Genomic DNA, 19,798 nt, shown 5'->3' with positions numbered 1-19,798 from the left:
CTCGTGAGGTTCGACCAGCGACAGAGCCAAGAAGAGCGTGCATATACTCAAACCGCGCCTTCTCGTTTCTCGTCTTCGCATTCGTCATTCGCCTTTGCCGCTGCTGCTCCTTAGTACTTTTTTTGTTTCTCTGACGCTTGAATGATTAACATTTAAAGTAGCGTGATGGGCTGTAGAAGCATCAAAAAGGAAGAAACTAGGCGTCACAAGAGGTGCCGGGAGTCTCATTGAAAACGAAGCGGGCCGAGGAAATATCCCGAAGAATGTGTTCCTCGACTTCCTCGGCGTACGTTTTTTTTTTCCCTCGCTCCTCAATTTCCGAATATGCTGCTTACTTTAGTGCTATATGCAAGCTTGCTCACAATTTCCTAAAGTTCGATGTATCTGTGGTTGTAGAACTTGAAAGGTGAATTATTAACACAAAAAAGAGAAGAAAGAAAAGTACGTACCACATATGAGAAACATTCAACGTAGTAGTTGGATCGGACGTGGAAGATGATGAACTCCCCAACCTAGAAGGAACAAGAAAAGACTCTTGTGGTGAGAGGTACGAAAAGCAACGACTTGACCAAAGAGAAACAGAGAGACTCACCTTTGGATGTTTTGTGCTTGTCGACACTTGTAGATGATGGTTGGTGGGAGAGTATGAGGAGTACAGGAGCAGGTCGGCTCGTGCATTCCCTGTATTCGGGTCGAGGAAGTCCGCCTGCAGGGAATACCCCTCCCATCATTTTATCCACAATCCCACACCGCAGAATAATTTTTAATGATCAATTCCAATGGTAAATTTGGAGCAGTAAGCTGACTCCACGGGGGAGCGCCTTGCTCCGGCAAAGAGCACAGGGCTCGCCCGAGCCCGTTAGGGCGAGCGGGAGTGGAAGCGAATGGAGGGAAGCGGTAGGTACCGGAAGCACAAACCATATGCCACGTGACGCTGGAGTTCCGGCCAGATCTGCCGATTTTGGCGGAGCAGTCGGAGTTGCTCCCTCCGTGGAGTGACCTTGGCTCCAATGCCGCGCGAAAACTGCCGTTGGAAGACTCGGACTCTGCTCTCAATCTGCCATAGAACAGAACTGCTCCAGACAGAGCAGCCAAACTTGCTCCGGAAGTGCTCCCAATCCGACATTGGAATTCAACATAAGAGGGTGGTTCCATAAGTTTCCGGCCCGAGGTAGAAAATGCGATTAAGGACGCGTGGCGCCATCTGTTGGAGGGCCGGAGCACCACCCTCAACCCTCTCCATGCTTTTGTCAGTTGGAGAGCGGCATTTCAAACAGCCAGGGTGCACTCTTCAGTTAAAATGGAAAAAATCGAGTACCGCGCTGTGATAAAGTTCTTGACAAAAGAGGGACTTTCGCCTAAAGAAATTAAAGCGCGACTGGACAACGTGTACAGGGAAGCCTCTCCGTCGTACAGAACGGTAAAAGACTGGGCTAAGCAGTTTCGACTGGGGCGAGAGTCCATTGAAAATGATCCACGCGATGGTCGTCCAGTGGAAGTGGTGACACAAGAAAATTTGTCTCTTGTCGAGGAGGAAGTGCTGAGCGACAGGCGTCTGAAGGTGAAGGAAATCTCAGAAAGACTGGGGTTTTCCAAAACAACCGTTTTTCGCATCATCCGCGAGGGCCTTCACATGAAGAAGGTCAGTGCGAGATGGGTGCCACGACTTCTCTCGTCAGTTCAAAAGCAACAGCGCATCGTCTGTGCCAAAGAGCTTTTGGAGCTCTGTCAAGAGAACGAAGAAGAAATATTGAAGTCAATTGTCACAGGGGATGAGACCATGGTGCTCTACTATGATCCCCTTTCAAAAAAGGAGCCGATGGAATGGCGCAAACCAGGAGAAGCACCCCCAAGAAAAGCCAAGGTCACACAATCCACAAAGAAGATCATGGCAACAATATTTTGGGATTGTCACGGGATCCTCCTCATCGACTTCAAAGAGAGGAACACCACAGTGAATGCGACTTATTATGCTTCACTCCTGCACCGACTGCGAGACGCCATCAAGGAAAAGAGGCACGGCAGGTTGAGTCGAGGTGTCCGGTTGCTCCAGGACAATGCCCCTGTCCACACGGTTTCTGTTGCCAAGGCTGCACTGAAGGAGTGCGGCTTCGAAGAAATCCACCACCCACCCTACAGTCCAGACTTGGCACCGAGTGACTACTTCCTGTTCTCAAACTTGAAGAGGGATCTCAGAGGACGGAGATTTCAAAACGATAGTGAGGTGCAAGAGTCAGTTTTCCAGCATTTCGCTGACAAAACTTCGGACGATTTTTTCAAGGGTATAAGAATGCTGGTTTAAAGGTGTCAAAAGTGCATCGAAGTTAAGGGTGACTATGTCGAAAAGTGATACACTTGTTTCGTCTCTATGACTATTAAAAGTTGGTCGGGCCGGAAACTTATGGAACCACCCTCGTAACTTGACTTACGTCCCCATTTTTTTCTTCCTCTATCACATCACATCACTGGTGTAGGTAATTACCAATACTTTTAATCGAGTGGAACTACGCCGATTGCAGTCGTCTTTAACGGGCTGCCACACCTGAACCCGAAAGAGTTCGTTTTAACTATAACTTATGAGTAGGGCCCGAAAATATAGGTACTAGAAACGATGGAAATAGGCGGTCATTTAGGCCCTCAAAAACACCAAAATAGGCAACGAAATGCAAAAATAGGCACGTTAATCTGGTACGCTCTTTGGTTTTGTTGGTGTTTCAGAATGCTCCATCCAGGAAAACTTGCTCGTTCAAAGACTACGGTACTTTACAAGATTCGACTTCTGGTACACGAATGCTGAGGCGGCATATAAAACCACGCTATGTAGCATAATACTTTTAGTTCTCCGCCCTCGAAGATCTCGAAAGGCCAAATCTTTTCATCAAATATACATGAACCCCTTCTGGAAACCGAAGGTACTGAAGGAAACCAAGCGCAAAAAAAGGAGGAAAAGGCGCAAACACACAGAAACCAAAAGCAAAATGCAGCACTCAGCATGAGCCTGAAAGGCGCACTCGCACTTGCACCTCTAAAAAAGGATGTCATGGCATGTAAAGATGTTAAAAAAAGGCTGCAACCCAATAGAGTCGATAAAAAGGCATACGCAACCCCGAAAACGTCGCATTAAGGCGTTTATAGGCATTTACAGGCAAATGTCTAAAATTCCGGGCCCTACTTATAAGCGAAGTGCGATGATTGTAACATTGAGCACTGGATTCAACATGCACGGTTCAACGTCCTACGTGATGCAGCAACAAAGCATAAACCGTTTTTCACTGGAGTTTTGGCTCCAGTATGAACATGTAAGAGACCCGTGTCGTCAGCCTTACCTCCAACCTGATGGACTGTACAGTGCTGGCCCAACTAGGGTCGCTACTCCCCGGAATGGCTTCCAGCAACACCTCCCACATCCCAGGGTAACCTTGAATAGCTGCCGGCACCGGGTTCAGATACTGCTTCCCTCCGGGTCCGCCGCTAGCAAAGGTGACTGATGGTGTCACGTGCAACATGTCATCGATACGTCGTCCCGCGAAGTAGTGGGCGGGCAGCGGAGACCCGTCGTAGTACGTCACGCCAACCTGAAACCGCGTCGTGTCGTACGTATCACAACAACATCATAATTCGTGGCTTTACATCGCGAGACATCTATGATCATGAGCGTGGTGGGTCTGTGGATTAATTTTGCGCCGATAGCTCAGCACACGTATTTCTCGTGTCTCGCTGAAGACTACGTACCTAATCGTATCTAAGTTGCTGGCGTCCTCGGCCGGGATAGGACCCGCAGCCTTGGGATTAGTAGGCGGACACGCGGGCCCGGAGAGAGAAATTACGGGCCTCGGAAATGACTCCGGATGAGTTCTGCCCGGGCCCCTCCTCACGTCTTCTGGTGGGTGCGGGCAACCGTCGGGTCTTGGGTCGGGCGGGCCCCTGAAGAGGCCCGGACCTCGGCTGCCCCCCCCCCCCCCCCCATCTCGCCGGCCCTGAAGACACGGTACCAACTGACCCATCGAGGCCGTTGTATCGTGGCAAGAGTAACACTAAGCTAGTCCCTGCGTCCACCTCTTTCGTCACAATATAACCGCGTTTTCCGTTGCATGATGTGCAGCTTTGTTGACCAGGGCGGGGGAGAGTCTCGATAACTGTCCGAAGGGATTGCGCGAAAAGCAACAAAGAGCACCTTTCGAACAAAGTCGCAGAACATAAAAGATTATTATTCCTTTCGATTATTTTGTTTTGCAGAATAAATACTGGACTTGCTACTTGCTTCTACACCGTCTTATTGGCCATGTCAGTTTATCATTTCGTTCGAATGATGAGTCTGAAGAGAGGATGGCTACAACTAATTAGTGCATCAGTGTCGTATATACCTGATCAACGTAGTTCCAAGAGCATGCATGCATGTTAGAATTGGCTTATGGCCAATTCCGATCTGGAGCGAGCACGTACGGCACAGAATTGTCTCTAGTTGCTCTATGCTTTCGTTGCGCAGAAACATGCTTTAATTGCGCTTCTATCATCCGCTTGTCTTTATCGTCAGGCCCGCAACGAGGCCAGACGTGGCTCTCGCTGCTCGGGAGTCTCTCTTCCATGTTTCTCTCGCTTCGCCTTAGCATGTTTTGCTCTTCTACTAGATCTTCTGTTCTTCAATGGGATGCCGTTTCCTTGGTCGTCTCATGAGCGCCTTTTAATAAACATATCCCCCCCCGCCTGGTGTTACACTCTGCCAGCCACTCCTGAATATGGTCTGATGCTGCGTCGACAGTGAGTTCGCAGGCCGCGCCGCGCATAGGCTTCTCCAGCGCGGTACCCGTGGCGCGATCTATATCTCCGCGCTCAGCGCTACTCGTGAGTTTTCGCTCACATCGCACAGAAAATTGTGGGGGTGCCGCAAAAATTGTCACCACCCCTTATGATCACAGCATAATCATCACAATGACAAGCTATGTGAGGTGGCTCTAACGAGATACTTGATGCATTCGTGTAGCAGTCACGTGGTTGTTGTCACTGTACAGACACACACACACAAAAACTTCACAACGTAGCATTCGGTTGGGATGGACTGTCCACCTGTTCTTAAATATAAAGTAAATAAAAACGTTAAATATAAAGGAATCGAATAAGGCGAAAATAAAACATATGGTACTGGCAACTGACAGGACTATGCAGGTAGCGTTTTCTTTCACCAAGAACGCAAAACAAAAGCTGCTGATAACAGAAGAAGGGTCTCTTACATATGCCTTAAATGGCATCCCAGGGCGGAACACTTGGGGCGAAGAACCGAGAAAGTTGAGTCGAAGGCTGGAGTTGACGATGAGCGACTCGGAAAAGCCCGTCTCTATGAGATCAAGAAAGCGTTCGCCAACCAGTGCGGCGATGACCACTTTCATCCCATCCATACGAGAGACCATTCGCGAGAGCTCCCAGAGTGAGAAGCGGAAATCCTGAACACCGTCAAACTGCAATGCAAGGAGAATAAACGTTGTACCGTACATTTGTTTTCGTCAACTTCACTCACCTGCTTGTAGACCTGTTCTATGTAACGAGTGGAGTCTCGCCTTATATCATAAGTAGGGTACGCAGGCTCTATAGTAGCCCGAAGTGTGAGGTTTCCCTTAACTGCTCCGCCGCTCGTAAAGCTAAACAGAAGGTTTTCAAGATTAAAAGCCCATCAGGTGAACCACAGCGAAACAAAATGCTTCCAACTCTACTCGTCTGCATGTTGTGGCTGTGACGCGTGCCAGCGCTTTCCAACTCGGCAGTATTTGAATGCATTGAAGAATCTACATTCCTCTGAATGCAGTGCAAAGCAAAAAGGTAAGATCAAGGCTAGGGAAGACAAAGTGGACGAGAGGAAGGAAGGGAAGGCGCAAAATATCAGTGATGGCCAGTAGTTAACTACATGTAGTTAAACTACCTGATTGTAGTTAAAAAGTAGTTACCAACTACTTGCAGAAATGTAGTGGCAACTACTAGTTAGACTACTATTTTGAGTAGTTAACTACAGTAGTTAGGTTACTGCAGGCGCCAACTACTTCCGATTTTGCCGCAAACTTTACAGCACGATTGTGCTTCCGACTTTTACCTTGAGCTACTTGTCTGATGAGAACGGAGGTGCAGAGCAATTGTGCCGTGCATGTGTACTAAACCTTCACTTTTAATGCTTGTCTAGTGAAGCCTCATTTGCTGTGAAATAATTCTGCAACTTAGTTCATCGCTTAGGCACAGAAAGAATCCCGCCGCAAGCTTTGTATTTGACGATCGTAGCAATGGCTTGAGCCTAAGTTCGCCGCGTCCTGCGCATGAAGTGAGGTGGTGAGCATTGGTCATGTGACATCCTTGCGGGGACGCGGTCAGCTCGCAGCAAGCTCTTTTGTCAGCGCATAATATACAAGAAACAGGCAGTGGATTTTACGACAGTATGCGAATTAAGCGACGTAGGCACAAGAGTACATTTTAAATATCATTATCACTGCTTGTGATCATATACATTGCAGTAGTTAAAGAAGTAGTTTTAACTATTCTCTGGAAAGTAGTTGAACTACTAGTTAAACTACTCCATCGCGAAGTAGTTAGTAGTTATAGTTAAACTGCTGTAGAAGTAGTTAGCAGCCATCACTGCAAAATATCACGTGATGCATTAAGTATAGACGCACAAGTGGGATCTGAAATTCATGCATACAGGGTGTTTCAGCAACCATGTCAAAAAAAATTAATTAGAAAAGATGCAGCGTTAGTTTACGGGTCAAAGGTATTTAGTCCTGGTCGTTTTTTGCAACACGTTGTGGTAGTTAGCACACATGTCACGCAATAATTAAGCTAAGTTTTGCTAACTGAACTCGAACAAAGTGAAGGTAGCGTTTTTCTTCATGAATTCGATAGCCTATGACCACAATACACAATCCCAACAAAAATCAGGAAGTTTTTCATAAGGTTTCTACAAAAATTTGGCAGCCAAAAATCCGTCGCTCGCAGAGGCGCGCTCGCAGGTATTTGCCGCTGCGGAGCAGTGCGCTTCGCCCAAGCGCCGCAGTGCAGGAACAAAATAAGCCCAAACTCATATTTGGCCCTATCCACCGTGTCTGTCATCAGCCAGCAGCCACTGATATGACGGGTTGCTCGATAAGGCTGTCGATGATAATACAGCACCCTGGCACTCTCTCCACTTCGCTTCGATTCAGGCGGACTCAACAATTCCGCAAGTCCGAACTTCAGCAAGCGCGCTTTGGCGAGCGACTGATTTTCGGCTGTCACATTTTTGTAGAGATTTGATGAAAAATTCTCTTATTTCTGTTGGAATTGTTTGTTGTGGCCATGGGCTATCGAATTCATGAAGGAAAACGGTACCTTCTCTTGGCTCATTTTCAAGTTCAACTATTAAAATCAGCTTAATTAATGCGGGACAAGTGCGCTAACTGCCACAACGTGTGGCAAATACGTAGCAGGACCAAGTACCGTTGACACCATAAGCTCACGCTGCATACTTACTTAATTTGAATTTTTTTTCATGGTTACTGAAACACCCTGTATACTTACTTTATACGTTCAGGTGAATAGATAAATCAGCAACAGATACCTGCAGTTTTGCATACCACACTCCAAGAAAAAAGGAATAAACTGGAGAGCAATTTCTAGTTCCTAGATAGATATTATTCGCCATTCAAGTTCCCTCACCCCGACATTTAATCACCAGCGCCGCAAATAGCCCCTAAACTTCGCGTACACTTCTGCACATTTAATCCCCGAAGGGACTAACAGTTGTAGTGATGCATCTACTCTCCAAAAGGACTCAAATTATTCCTTCTTTCTTAGAGTGTAGTGGCGTAGGCAATCTCACTCGATATGTGCTTAAAATGCCATTCCGGACTATCAAATGCGATTTTTTTTTGTTTCGCATCTAAATCAGCCTTGTTCAAAGACCCAGCACAGAAAACATAAACGCTGTCAGTCAGCATTGCCTCACTTCAATGTCGTGTCAGTAGATTGAGGGACACGAAGTACAGGCAAAATTCGCAAGTAAGGTTATATTATTTGAAATGAAGTGAAACAGAAATATTACAGTTCACTTTGATGACGAATGAAAGTACGCCATACTTTGCCACGACTGTTCCATGGACATATTCACTCCCTGCTATTACGAAGGAAGGTGTTGTCACGTTAACTTCGTATCTCGTTTGATCTAGAATAGAACATAAAAAACAGCGTATACGTGCCTATTCAACCATTTAACCGATGAAAAGAAAACTTACAGTACTCCTCCACAACAAACCCCTTCTCTTCAATTTGGCCCTGAAGGGTATAAGAAAGACAACTGTTCAATCAATGTACAGTCCGTACTAGCATGGTAATAGGTTAACGGCATCGCATAATAATAGCACAGCCCATAGATACACCTACAGACAGTGATGTTGACTGCTTCTTCCTTTAAAAATAATTCTTCCAGGATCGCATGCAAGGACCAAACTGCCTGGTAGAACAACGCATGCAAAGGTACCTGAGCAATAACTTGTATTGTCCACTTTCCAAAACACGGCAGTGGAGAAAGAGGGTATTCTAAACTCACAGCACCTGCAATCAGAGAAATATACATTATTTTTCGTGGCGTCTGTACGTGTGGCAGGCCAATAAACTGAAACAGCGCCCACAAATGCACGAGGGTTTCACTACAAGGCAATCTCCACACAAAAATTCTGAGTGTCCCGAAACCTGCTTATGGCTACTGTGCAGCATAACCAAGAAGAATAAAAACCAACTGGTTAATGCAGTGTCATATCAAGAGTATATTACGAGCTCAGCATAATGTCTAATCCAAACGTTACCCCCAATCTTGTCTCAGATTCAGAGAAAACACAAAATTCGAGAAAAAAAGTTTTCGATCACTTTACAATATAGTCCCTCCGTGTTCACTGCATGTTGGTCATCGCTTGACTAATGCACAAATTCCGGGAGAAAAACATTCTTGTGAATTTCAGTGCAATCAGTTATGCATCGTTCTCGAGTGGCACGTTTCAGCGACAATGAAAGGCGCTATATTTTCCTGGCTCGCTTTGTCTCTGCCTGAAAATAATGGACCCAGCACTTGTCACCAGTGGCTATACGACACAGTAGGCCATCCCCTTCAGCTTCATAGCACCATATTATGGCCTCACTGATGTCCACGCGGTGTTGTTTGAGTTTGGCGCGGTGAGCTGCCTTGGTACCCTCCTGGCGGAGACTTTGCAGCAGTGCAGCTCGTCGTGGACCTTCTGGTGGGTCTAGCCATGACTAATCTTTAATTCTTTGACAAATTCGTCAATAGCCACCCGCTGGTTTTCGCGCACGATCGCCTCTACTGCGGGGATAACGACTGCAGCACCTGGTTGTCCAGAGCGACGTGCAGCAGTCAAAGTTCAGAAGCCAGGTTTAAACTTTCTACAACATCCACAAACCTGCTGAAGCAACATGCAAGTGTCCCCATACAGTGTCTTCATCCTCCAATAAATGTTTTTAGGGTTTTCATCCTTGCTGGTCAGAAAAACGATAATGGTATATTGCTCCTCTCAGGTGCAAACCTCCAAGGGGCCGGACATCTTGGACATGACTTTGTGACATCATACTTTGCGGCACATCAACTGGCTTCCACATGCTCCTCCGTCTAGTGTGACGTGGCAACATATCTAAAGATCAACCACATACTACGTGACCTCTTTTTTTGTCGTCATTTTAAGGTTCCCTTTTGACTGCCGCTCGTATAATACAAAGTGTCACCATTCGAAATATTCCATTTGAATTCCAGCCAATTACTTGGACACAAACTTTCTAGCCATCTGCGATGCTGAATGCTAAAATTGTCGTTTCGAGAGCGACAAGCAAATTGTGGTAGCACTCAATTCTCTGTCAAGCAGGGATACAAAGAGGATGTGGACCTGCCCTTCAGCTTCCTTTTTGATGACTCTGCTGATAACAGCAGAAGGTTACAACCTCAAAGTTATCTTAAACACAAGTGAGAAGCAAACAGGAAGAGTCTGGCCACCGTTTTCTTCCACCCTTCATGCATGCACTTGACGGAGAACTGAACAAGTTTATGTATCTCAACACGGCAGCTTCCATTTGTCTGTTTTCACCTATCACCACTGTAGTAGAAAATGTGTTGTGTACTTGATTGGGGTAAATCCGATATGCACTTTCAGCCTCTGGCAGAAAATGGAACATTGATTTGGCAAATTCCGAAGTTCGATTTAGAAAATTTCTCACGGTTGAAGATTGGCAAAAGTTTGTGGAAGATGAATACTGTAGACCTCATAATTTTCAGGCAAGTAGATTTTTTAGACGAACCATCGTGATACGTTTAGTGAAGCGCCCTGCGTACGATTAAAAGAATGTTTTAAATGCTGATTTAAAAAAATAGCTGCAACAAATAATTCAAATGTACCAAAGGGTGGTTGGAATATATTTGAGGACCGCAGAAATTTCCCACGAACATTATTTTGACATATCTCTGCATATTGTGTAGAATGTGTATCAGGGAACGCACTTGTAGACAGTCACATTCAATAACTCCGGAATGTTGAAATTATCCGCAGTCCTACCATGTGGCACGTGGAGCATGCTACCACACATGGGCCAACCTTACATGTAAATCTGCTCCCAATTGTTATCATTGTTTACTGAATGACACGTGAATCCCATTTAGGAGTGTTTTCCGAAAGAAATACAGATTTGGGAGGGAAATGACACGGTGGTAAAGAAAAAGGAAATATGAAAGAAACGCCCGGCGGCGTTCGGGACGCGGGATGCCAGAGGCGGCGGGCGGAAGCCGCTGTCGGGGGATCTCTGGGGATCGATATGCCTGGCACTCCACACATATCTATACTACTCGTATGCTGCCCTAGATGAAGTCCTAGCGACTAGATACTCCGCGAAAACTATCGAGCGAGGAGCAACGTCACTGTTCGAGACTGATATCCAGTCTGACACTGTGGACGTTCGCAAAACACCAATTACGTACGGCATTATCGAGTATATCTGAATAGGTACGATGGCTTATCAACGACGTGTTGCGTGTACTTGGCATACGTGGGTGACATCATGATTGCCAGAACACTGGAAGAACAGCATGAACGCTGCAATCGTTTGCCATTCCAAGGGCTCCAGGACAGCACAGCGGCGTGGTTATTAACACCGCCAGGTGCAACGTTGACATGGAAGCTCTAGATTTTTTGGGCGTGGCTTTCATCACCACAGCGCAACACCCAATACTGTTGCGGGTGATGTCTTTTCAGTTTTTGCAAAATTACAGTTTCACGGAACTTTAGAGGAAGAAAGTCGTGGAACATGTTTGTTGCAGTTCATAAATGTCATACTACCCGCCAGCTACCCGCTACAAGCTAATGAAGTAGCATCGAACATGTTCATTCTACCGTACTCTTTAGCGACGCACAGTTGGTGGTATCACCGCCGAATTTCCGAGTGCTATTAGTAGACAGCTAATAGCATAGCCTTCAACGCAGCATCAACCGCATCCAATCAACGGTTTCGATTGTGAGTCATGCACGCTGTCATTGGTGTCCGGTAGGTACGATAACTTCAGGATAGCGTTACCAACGGTCTCCTAAAATGCCTATTGCCTTCGATAGTAATGTAACAGTACTATCCAAGAAGAGGGTGTCAACGACGACAGCTCTTGCCACTGTGGTGCTCTTGAGGATCTGGAGCACATTCTTCTTCATTGCCCTCACTACGAACCTTCCCGAACCACACTCTCCGAGTCTCTTCGTCAGCTGGACTCTCGCCCTTTCTCCCTCTCGAAATTGCTTGGTCCCTGGCCCAATCCAGCCCAGCAACGCTCTGCGCTCAAAGCTCTTCTGACATTTCTGGACACCATCGGACTTCGATCGTTATTGTGAAGGGGCTCGTTATTTTATTCCCCCTATTCCATCCAGCAATGGGGTAGAGTATCGCCTGTGGCGATGAAACTCCCCACTCTCCAAGGTCGAAAATAAAGTTGTTGTTGTGAATCGCACATCTGCCGTGAAGCGAAAACCTATAGCAGGCACATGGGGTCAAACGAACAAACGTAGAGCGAAAGATTTCTCCAGTTCTAGTGCTACATACGATACAAAGTTGTTCAAAGTAAGTCACTGTATGAGGCCAGTCACAGAATCTAGATCCTGCCTGTTACGCTGACAGGTTGGGTACAAACGTACACGTAGGGAACAAAAGTCCTAATGCCCCCAAGCACAATAAATACATACCTAAGTTTGTTCGTCGTGAAAGCCACCTTCGTACTATGGTGCGGTTTGGGTTCAGCATGTATACATCCACCGCATCTGAAAATGGCTTCATTTCGGTAGTGATGGGCAGTGCTCTGAATTTGACTGAAAAGGTAGAGCATAAAATGTCTCGGGCTTAAAATTAAAGAATGAGACGAAAACTACAAACATACGAGGGCTGCATAAAAAGGCCTTGACACAGAAACATTTTTCCTATATTTTAACATAGTTCCCACGGAGGCTAATGCACTTTGTCCAACGATGCTGCGGTTCCTGTACACTATCCTTGTAACTTCTTTACTTCAAGCCCGTTGACGTCCCCCACCTCTCAAAAATTCCTTACTCTCGAGAAATGATGGAATAAACCTTTGGTTAGCAGTTCAGTGCAGTCGTTGTTTGTCGTTACCTGTACCGTCCTTTGTCCCCTTTTTTACCCAGCACTGGGGTTTTATCGATTTTAAAATGAACATCAACCTGCCCAGATTTTAACCTTGTTCAACTTGAGCAATGTTTTCATCTGAAACTGAAGAAGAAGCTGGGAATTCCTATATCAGGGGAATATGATGGGTGCGACAGCACGTAGAACCGGAGATCGCATTGCTTAGACCGCAACTGCAATCTCTGAAATGTGTGTTTGTGCATCGTCATGGTCCAACACCTTCTTGATTATTCCTTGGCACTTTTCGCAGCAACTGTTTTAAGTAGTTGGCATACCATGCTCCGCTTATAGAAGATAGCTCGCCCTCGGGGATTCCAAGAAGCAGACGCCATGACCTTGCCATGGGAAGGGACTGCCTTGATGTGATTCATATACTTTGGTTGTTGTTTCGTCTGGCTACGACAAACCCCGCCTCGTCCTTAGTCGCGACTATGTGAGAAAATCGGGACAGGTTACGTATCAAGGGTTCAAGTGCGGCTTCGCCACCTGAGTGTGGACGTGCTTCGTGTCACCAAACGCGGCAACCCACCTTGCACAGACTTTCGAGAGTACGAGGCCTTGAGTCAAGGTGGTACGTACGAAAGTTGTTCATTTGAAATGCCCACCACTTTGGCATGCGCACCTGTCTTGCGATGTCAGACTCCGGATTTTCCCGAAATCGCTTCGATGACTAGTGTTGTCAATTTTCGTAAGCCGTCTCCTGAATGTTATCAGAATGCTTACAGAGAGCTAGCTGCTGTTTTACACTATTGGGGGGGGGGGGGGGGGGCTGGAGAAGACGTTCCTGAAGTAATATTCACGCCAGGTTTGCTTCCGCCCGAGTCATTTCGTTCCACGATAGATAAGTAACCCATTGCATGGAGTTTCATACGTGTACAAAATGGCCACGGGGTTGCCAAACTGACCACCCGCTTTTGCTAAGTATAGGCGATTTCCACTTATCCCTGAAAAGCTCTAGTGATACCAGTTCAGAACAGGGCCGATAATTTCCTGCGAGCTCGCCTTGTAAGAATGGTAACGACACCTGCAGATTTTCTCGCTCCGTATCTGTAATTTGCCACCTGCACTTCTCAAGTTTCTCAAAACAAACAGACATATGCAGAAGGAAAATATCTCGTGTGTTATCCCAACACTAAATTTCGCCAAAGCACTACAGTGTAATATTTTACATTCTGTGCCTATTAATCAGAAAATATCCTGATATTACGTCATTAAGTTGCCCTTAGCGAAGCATGGAGAGGTGTACGCTGTGTCAAGCTGATGGTGATGTATAGAAGAAAAAATGGGCTGTCAAGCTGCCATCAACCTGAAGGACCAATGTATGAGAAGGTTCCCATCCTGTCCCACGTCTAGGCTTGGAAAACGTGACAAACTCAGGTATGAACCGATATGTCGAGAAAGGCCAACAGGCAAGGCCATGTGAAAACAGTCATTACAGAATAGTAAAGTTAGAAGCGCGACAAACAACATGGCCCACCTCACCTATTTGACCTTGTCTGTATAGAGGTCGGTCAGTTTGAATAAATATTGTCATTGAGCGTTGCGAGAATTGCAGCTGCCTTTCGTAGGCAAAGACTGTTCCACCAAGAACGCCGTTGATGTTGCCCTCAACACGAAGCCTGTAGATTCCAGGGACACTTGTCGCCGGCACCTACAAGGTATCAAGTTAATTTTTTCTAGATCAGTAAGCAAAGTGAGCGTGCAGTCAACATGGACGCTCTATGCATTTCAATGCTGTCATCAGCAGCAAGGGCTGCTAGAGCACCATGGAAATCAAATGTTTACGGTGTAAAATATAGTACCACTTCCGTGCATACAACGAACACAGCCCCAAATTGAATGTGTGCTTACCTTGAGGAGAATGAGCTCAGGTATGGAGGCTTGGCACTCATGCACAGCCTGAGTGACCTCTACACCATTGCGCTGGATCGACGCCAGCACCGTTATGGACTGCTTAATATTGTACAGGGTCACGGCTAGCCTATACGTCTGGCCCGGCCGCACCAGCTTCGAGGCCACCACAAGGTGCGTACTGCAATGCAATAAAAATGCACTTGTTTCATTTATTCTGCAACTGCAGTCTCAATCTGAACTACACCTCCTAGGAAATAACAAATTAACGATGTAGGATTACGCCATGGGCCTCCGCAGTGCTCTGCACAGGTCTGACGGGAAAAGTTAGGCGCTGCACTAAGCAGTCTCAACCTCAAGTAAATCTTCTGGGAACAACAACAACAATAAATGAAGGAGAAGTCATGATGACATGGGATGTTTCCCCGTTGGTAGCCACAGGACCCTACCCCACTTCACAGAGGTTAATATGAGAGGAATATGGTGAACGCGAAGCGACAACAGGTCGGAGTTCTGTTTAGAGCTCTTCGAGGAGTCCAGTGGCTTGCATGAAAGCAAAAAAGGAGCGAAGAGCCAGGCACTGATGCGCAGTGGAGCTCCATGGACCGAGTGGGGAACAACCGCAGTGACTTTACTATTACGCAGTGGGCCCCGTCAGTGATATGGAAATGAACCGAGCTGAGGCCTGTAGAAGCAGTCTCAACTCGAAGTAAACCTTTTGGGGAAGAACCAAAGTAACTACTATTTACAACTACGCCGTGTGCATCGGCAGTGGACGGGAAAAGAACCAAGCTGGGACCTGCACTAAGCAATCTCAACCTGAAGTAAACCTTCTGGGGAACAACCAAAGTAACTATTTACAACTATACGCCGTGGGCATCGGCAGTGGACGGGAAAAGAAGCAAGCTGGGATCTGCACTAAGCAATCTCAACTTTAAAGTAGGTAAGCCTTCTTGGGAACAACCGTAACAACCTACAATTACGTCGTAGGCCTTGGCAGTAGTCTGGAAAAGAATAAATAATCAAGCTGGGACCTGCACTAAGCCGTCTCAACTTGAAGTAACCTTCTGGGAAACAAGCGAAGTAACGGTTTGCAACTACGGCGTGGGCCTCGCTGGCGATTATGAAAAGAACCGAGCTGAGACGTGCACTAAGCAGGCTCAACCTAGGAGAACAACGGAAGTAACGATTTACAGCTATGCAGTGGAGGGGATAGCAACCGAGGTATGCCCTGCACTAAGCAGTCCCAACTTGAAATAAACCTTCTGGGAGACAACCGAAGTTTTGATTTACAACTTCGCTGTGGGCCGTGGCATTGGACAGGAAAAGAACCGTGCTGGACCAAAAATTACCACACATTTTGGATGACAGACTCGCCGGTTCCAATGCGGTCGCCGTGCCGTGAAATGAGGAAGCAAAACAACTCCACGACTTCCGCGACGTCATCGCTGAAGGGCCTCCTCATTGGCCAACAAGAATGTAACGCTAATATCAGCGCTGAAATAGTTGACACGAGCTCAACTCCAGCAAGAGCTGTTTGGAGCACTGCGAGGAGGAAAATATCGCACTATTTTCTAGCGCTATATAGCAAATCGCTATATGTCGGAACAGGCCTTTAGACTACCCTGGAATCAGTATGAGCTGTCGAGATTTGTTAGGAAGCACTTCTGTGACATGCTCCATAACTAATAGCTCGAGATGCATACGGTCAGGGATCTTCCCAGGACTTTAATTTGGGGGGAGAGGAGGGGGGGTGCTGGCGGAATGGATGCACCACCTTGTTGTCGTTCAATCAGCACTGTACTGCATACAGACAGTCGAAGACAGCAATAGACGCCCTTCTGAAGGCAGGTGCATAAAAATGGTCATCCTAGCCCTTGGTGTAACGCACCCGGTGTTGTTATGAAAAAAAAAAAAAACGCCACAGGTGTCGGTAACTATTTAACCCAGGTGGGGTTATGACGCGAGCTGAGGATAGCCAGCCAATGACGGCGGCTTCACCGTGCATTCTTTCCAGAGTTTGATCAAGCATACAGGCGTACACTTGCTATTTCTGCAACACACCAGTCTCTTTTTGTTCGTCCTTTCTCTCCCTCATTTTCTTTTTGTTCTGCCACAGGGTGTCAATACGATTTGATTCCGCAAAGTACAGTCCCCCGTAAACGTCAATCTTTTATTAACGGGCTCGATTGCGCAGTTTGTTGTATTTTGAATATGAGGCTACTGACACATTGACTAGTTCATTCTGTGAAACTCGAAAGTTCGATAAATATGTCCTAGATGAACTTAAGAGACAGGTGAAGAAACAAGACCTATAACTTCAAAACGCAAAAGAAGGCGACGTGTGTGCATAATCTTTGGACCAAGTATAAGACAGGAAGAACGAGCACATTTTAGAGAGTTAAAGGGACATCATACCTCCCCCCGGGTGGGGTGGGGGGATGTCGAGCAAAATTTGGGGGTGTTAGGGGGTGCTGGGAAAATCCTTGCATACGTTGATATGGGCGGTAACAAAGGTGCACTTTATTACTTCATTAAATATCGGTCTTTGCCCCAGTTGCCTCATGATGCTCGAGGATATGCATGTGAACCACATAAGTTTCCAACAGAACTGTGAGGGACCGCATGCTGCTTCGCATTCTTTATGTCCCCGGAAGAGGACAGCTACAAGGCGCTTTCAGGCTCGTGTTTTTACCAACACCCCTTCCCCTGGGATCTGGAAGGCACGACGTAGTGCACAAACGGACGGAGGTTCAACTTCAGGTCTCCAGGCGGCCAAGAGTGATGGTCGACCACAAACTACTGCGAGATTCCAACGGGCACCTCCGCAGGTCTCAAAACCACCAGTCAAAAGCCCCAAACCACAAGCATTTAAGCCTCAACCGAGTAGCCATGTGCAGCAGCTAGATAGTCAGCGTGACATCCCTAATGCTACCACTTCCCTCCGTGCAACTTTCGCGGCCATAGTGCGAGGTCCAAGGAAGACCGACGAGTCCCTGCCAGCAGCGCCTCGACGGCTGAAGTGGCGATCCCCCCAGTCTTCAAATGACTTCTGTGTCATCATTCCCTTAGTTCTTGCTGCTATGAAGGTCATTGTTGCTTGTTGCCCTGAGGCTGCGCGGTTGCCCGAAGTTAAGGCTCTTCTAGAGATTGACAGCCTTTTCCTCGGTCATAGAGGAAATCTATAGCAATGCTGTCTTGATGCAGTTGATCGCGCGCAGTCTGCGCAACAAGCTGCCAGATCTTAAAGAATTTCTGCTTCGGCATCGAATTCCCATGTTGGCTATTAGTGAAGCTTATGTTAAGAAGGACATCAGACTCAGCGGTTATAGTTTGGTCACGCAAGAGGATACAGATATCTCAAGGACGGTTCTGCTTGTTCGACGTGATTTCAATGCAGCCACCCTTCCAACGCCAAAAGTGGCTTGTTTAGACTGTATCCGGTGTAAAATTCGCTTGGGTGGTAAAACTGTCGTCACTGTGGTGAACTTATACGTGCCGCCGTCAGCTAAGGTGTCCAAGACCGATCTGAAGGCTGTGTTGGACAATTTAGAGTCTCCTTATCTAGTGGTCGGTGATATTACCGCGCACCACCCTGCATGGGGGAGCACCGAAACTGATCGTCGAGGGAAAATATGGATGGAGCTGATCGTGAGCCTGGATCTCTGCATCCTGAATGACGGATCACACACGTTTTTGTGGAGGTCTTTCTCTACGGACTTTCTGGACGTCTCTTTCTGCTCAAGAGGTATTTATCGGAAGCTACATTGGTACACGGACCTTGATGGCAGAGGAAGCGACCACGTGCCCGTATACATCACGTATGATGGATATTCAACGAGAGCGGGATGTAGAACGGCGAAATTAACAGACTGGCGTTCGTTTCGTACAGCATGTGGAGACAGAGCCCACCCTTTGCGTTCTGTGGATCAGCTAGAAACTGTCATTGTCGATGCTCTTGCCTCGTCCTCTAAAACAGTCAACGTGTGTTCTGGCCACTTAGGTTCTAACCCTCGTGTGGAGCAGGTACGTGCTGTCCGAAGACGCGCTGAGCGTAAAGCTCGACGGACAGGAAATCTTTCTGATATACAGGAAGCAAGATGCGCGAGTAGGCTTGTACAGAAAGCACTCCGAGACCTTGACCGTCAACGGTGGCGGCACTTCTGTTGCTCCTTATCACCGTTTGAGAGCCCTGCTCGGGTATGGAGAGTCGGAAGAAGCTTAAAGGAGAACCCTCCAGTTAGGAATCCACTTGGAGCTCTTGCGCTCTTAACATCTACGTCTGAGAAAGAGGTGGCCAGAGAATTCTGCCGTGTCTTTACGAAGGGAGCCAATGTGACCAGCGCCGACGAGTACCTGACCCATACAGCCCATGTGACATCTATTCTCGAGCATGCTAAGCCATCAGCAGTCCCGGCCTTGGATATGGACTTCTCCGTGGCGGCCATTTCAGCTTCATGCAAGAAGTCGTCTCCAGGCCCGGACGCCATTACATACACGGTGATTCGAAACCTTGACCCTACTTCCCTTCAGGCCCTGCTGAACATCTGCAATCACTCGTGGAGGCACGGACAGGTTCCTACACTCTAAGAAAAAAAGGTTGAAAAGGGGTTGAAACGGCGCACTTCTTCCCAGCCAACATTTTTTCAGCCTGGAGGCATGAGTGCGGCGTTTCTACCCCTCTCCCCGGCTATCTCTTCTCAGCGGTAAAAGATATGTCGGTGCATTGCCATGTGTGGGGTAGAAATGAAAGGCCGAAGCATACTGCGAAGAGCCCTACGTCACCGAGATAACCAAGTTAGCCTCCGTCTTCCTCAGCACACTGACAGAGCTACCAAGGACGCCGATAAGGACGTGTGTCGACGTTCGAGCCTGCGGGCCACGTTTCTTTTTCTTTCTCCTTTTCCAAACTATGATGTGTTTACTAAAAAAAGCTCTGTGCCTGGTGAAAATGCAGTAGGCGTAGGCTGTGATTCTTTGCGCGTGAACAGCTCACAACTGTCAAGGCATACTGTCACCGCAACATCCTGCGCCTGCGTGCAAAAAAGGGTAGAAGAGAGTGGGAACAGGCGTGATCTCGTGCTACTCGACGGCGCGTTCCTGACCGACGGCGAACTCTGCCAAGAAGGTGCTAGTTAGTTATGGTGGGCGAAAAGCGGTAGTGTCGGGGGGAGCTGACATCATCACAGTGGAAGACACAATTGGTGCCGCTGCCGCGCTACTGAGCACCAGAGAAAGAACTAAAGAAGAAGAGACCAACGGT

General features: G+C 47.2%; 1 protein-coding gene across 2 annotated transcripts in view; it reads right to left on the bottom strand.

Annotated features, from left to right (window-relative positions):
- The window catches only part of LOC135377773 (CD109 antigen-like), a 225,577-nt gene that overhangs the window by 41,555 nt on the left and 164,224 nt on the right, over positions 1 to 19,798 (bottom strand). For both annotated transcript variants that reach the window (XM_064610439.1, XM_064610438.1), the window contains 11 exons: positions 14,536 to 14,716; positions 14,167 to 14,335; positions 12,228 to 12,350; positions 8,489 to 8,562; positions 8,244 to 8,283; positions 8,089 to 8,173; positions 5,513 to 5,633; positions 5,229 to 5,453; positions 3,327 to 3,575; positions 593 to 706; positions 450 to 512 (listed from right to left, as the gene is read on the bottom strand). In XM_064610439.1, coding sequence (XP_064466509.1) covers positions 450 to 512; positions 593 to 706; positions 3,327 to 3,575; positions 5,229 to 5,453; positions 5,513 to 5,633; positions 8,089 to 8,173; positions 8,244 to 8,283; positions 8,489 to 8,562; positions 12,228 to 12,350; positions 14,167 to 14,335; positions 14,536 to 14,716 — 1,444 coding nt within the window. The remainder of the gene's footprint in view (positions 1 to 449; positions 513 to 592; positions 707 to 3,326; positions 3,576 to 5,228; positions 5,454 to 5,512; positions 5,634 to 8,088; positions 8,174 to 8,243; positions 8,284 to 8,488; positions 8,563 to 12,227; positions 12,351 to 14,166; positions 14,336 to 14,535; positions 14,717 to 19,798) is intronic.

This window comes from Ornithodoros turicata, chromosome 1 (assembly GCF_037126465.1).
Source record: "Ornithodoros turicata isolate Travis chromosome 1, ASM3712646v1, whole genome shotgun sequence".
NCBI lineage: Eukaryota > Metazoa > Arthropoda > Arachnida > Ixodida > Argasidae > Ornithodoros > Ornithodoros turicata.
The sequence above is the reverse complement of the archived record's forward strand: the minus strand, read 5'-3'. Positions and strand labels throughout refer to the sequence as shown.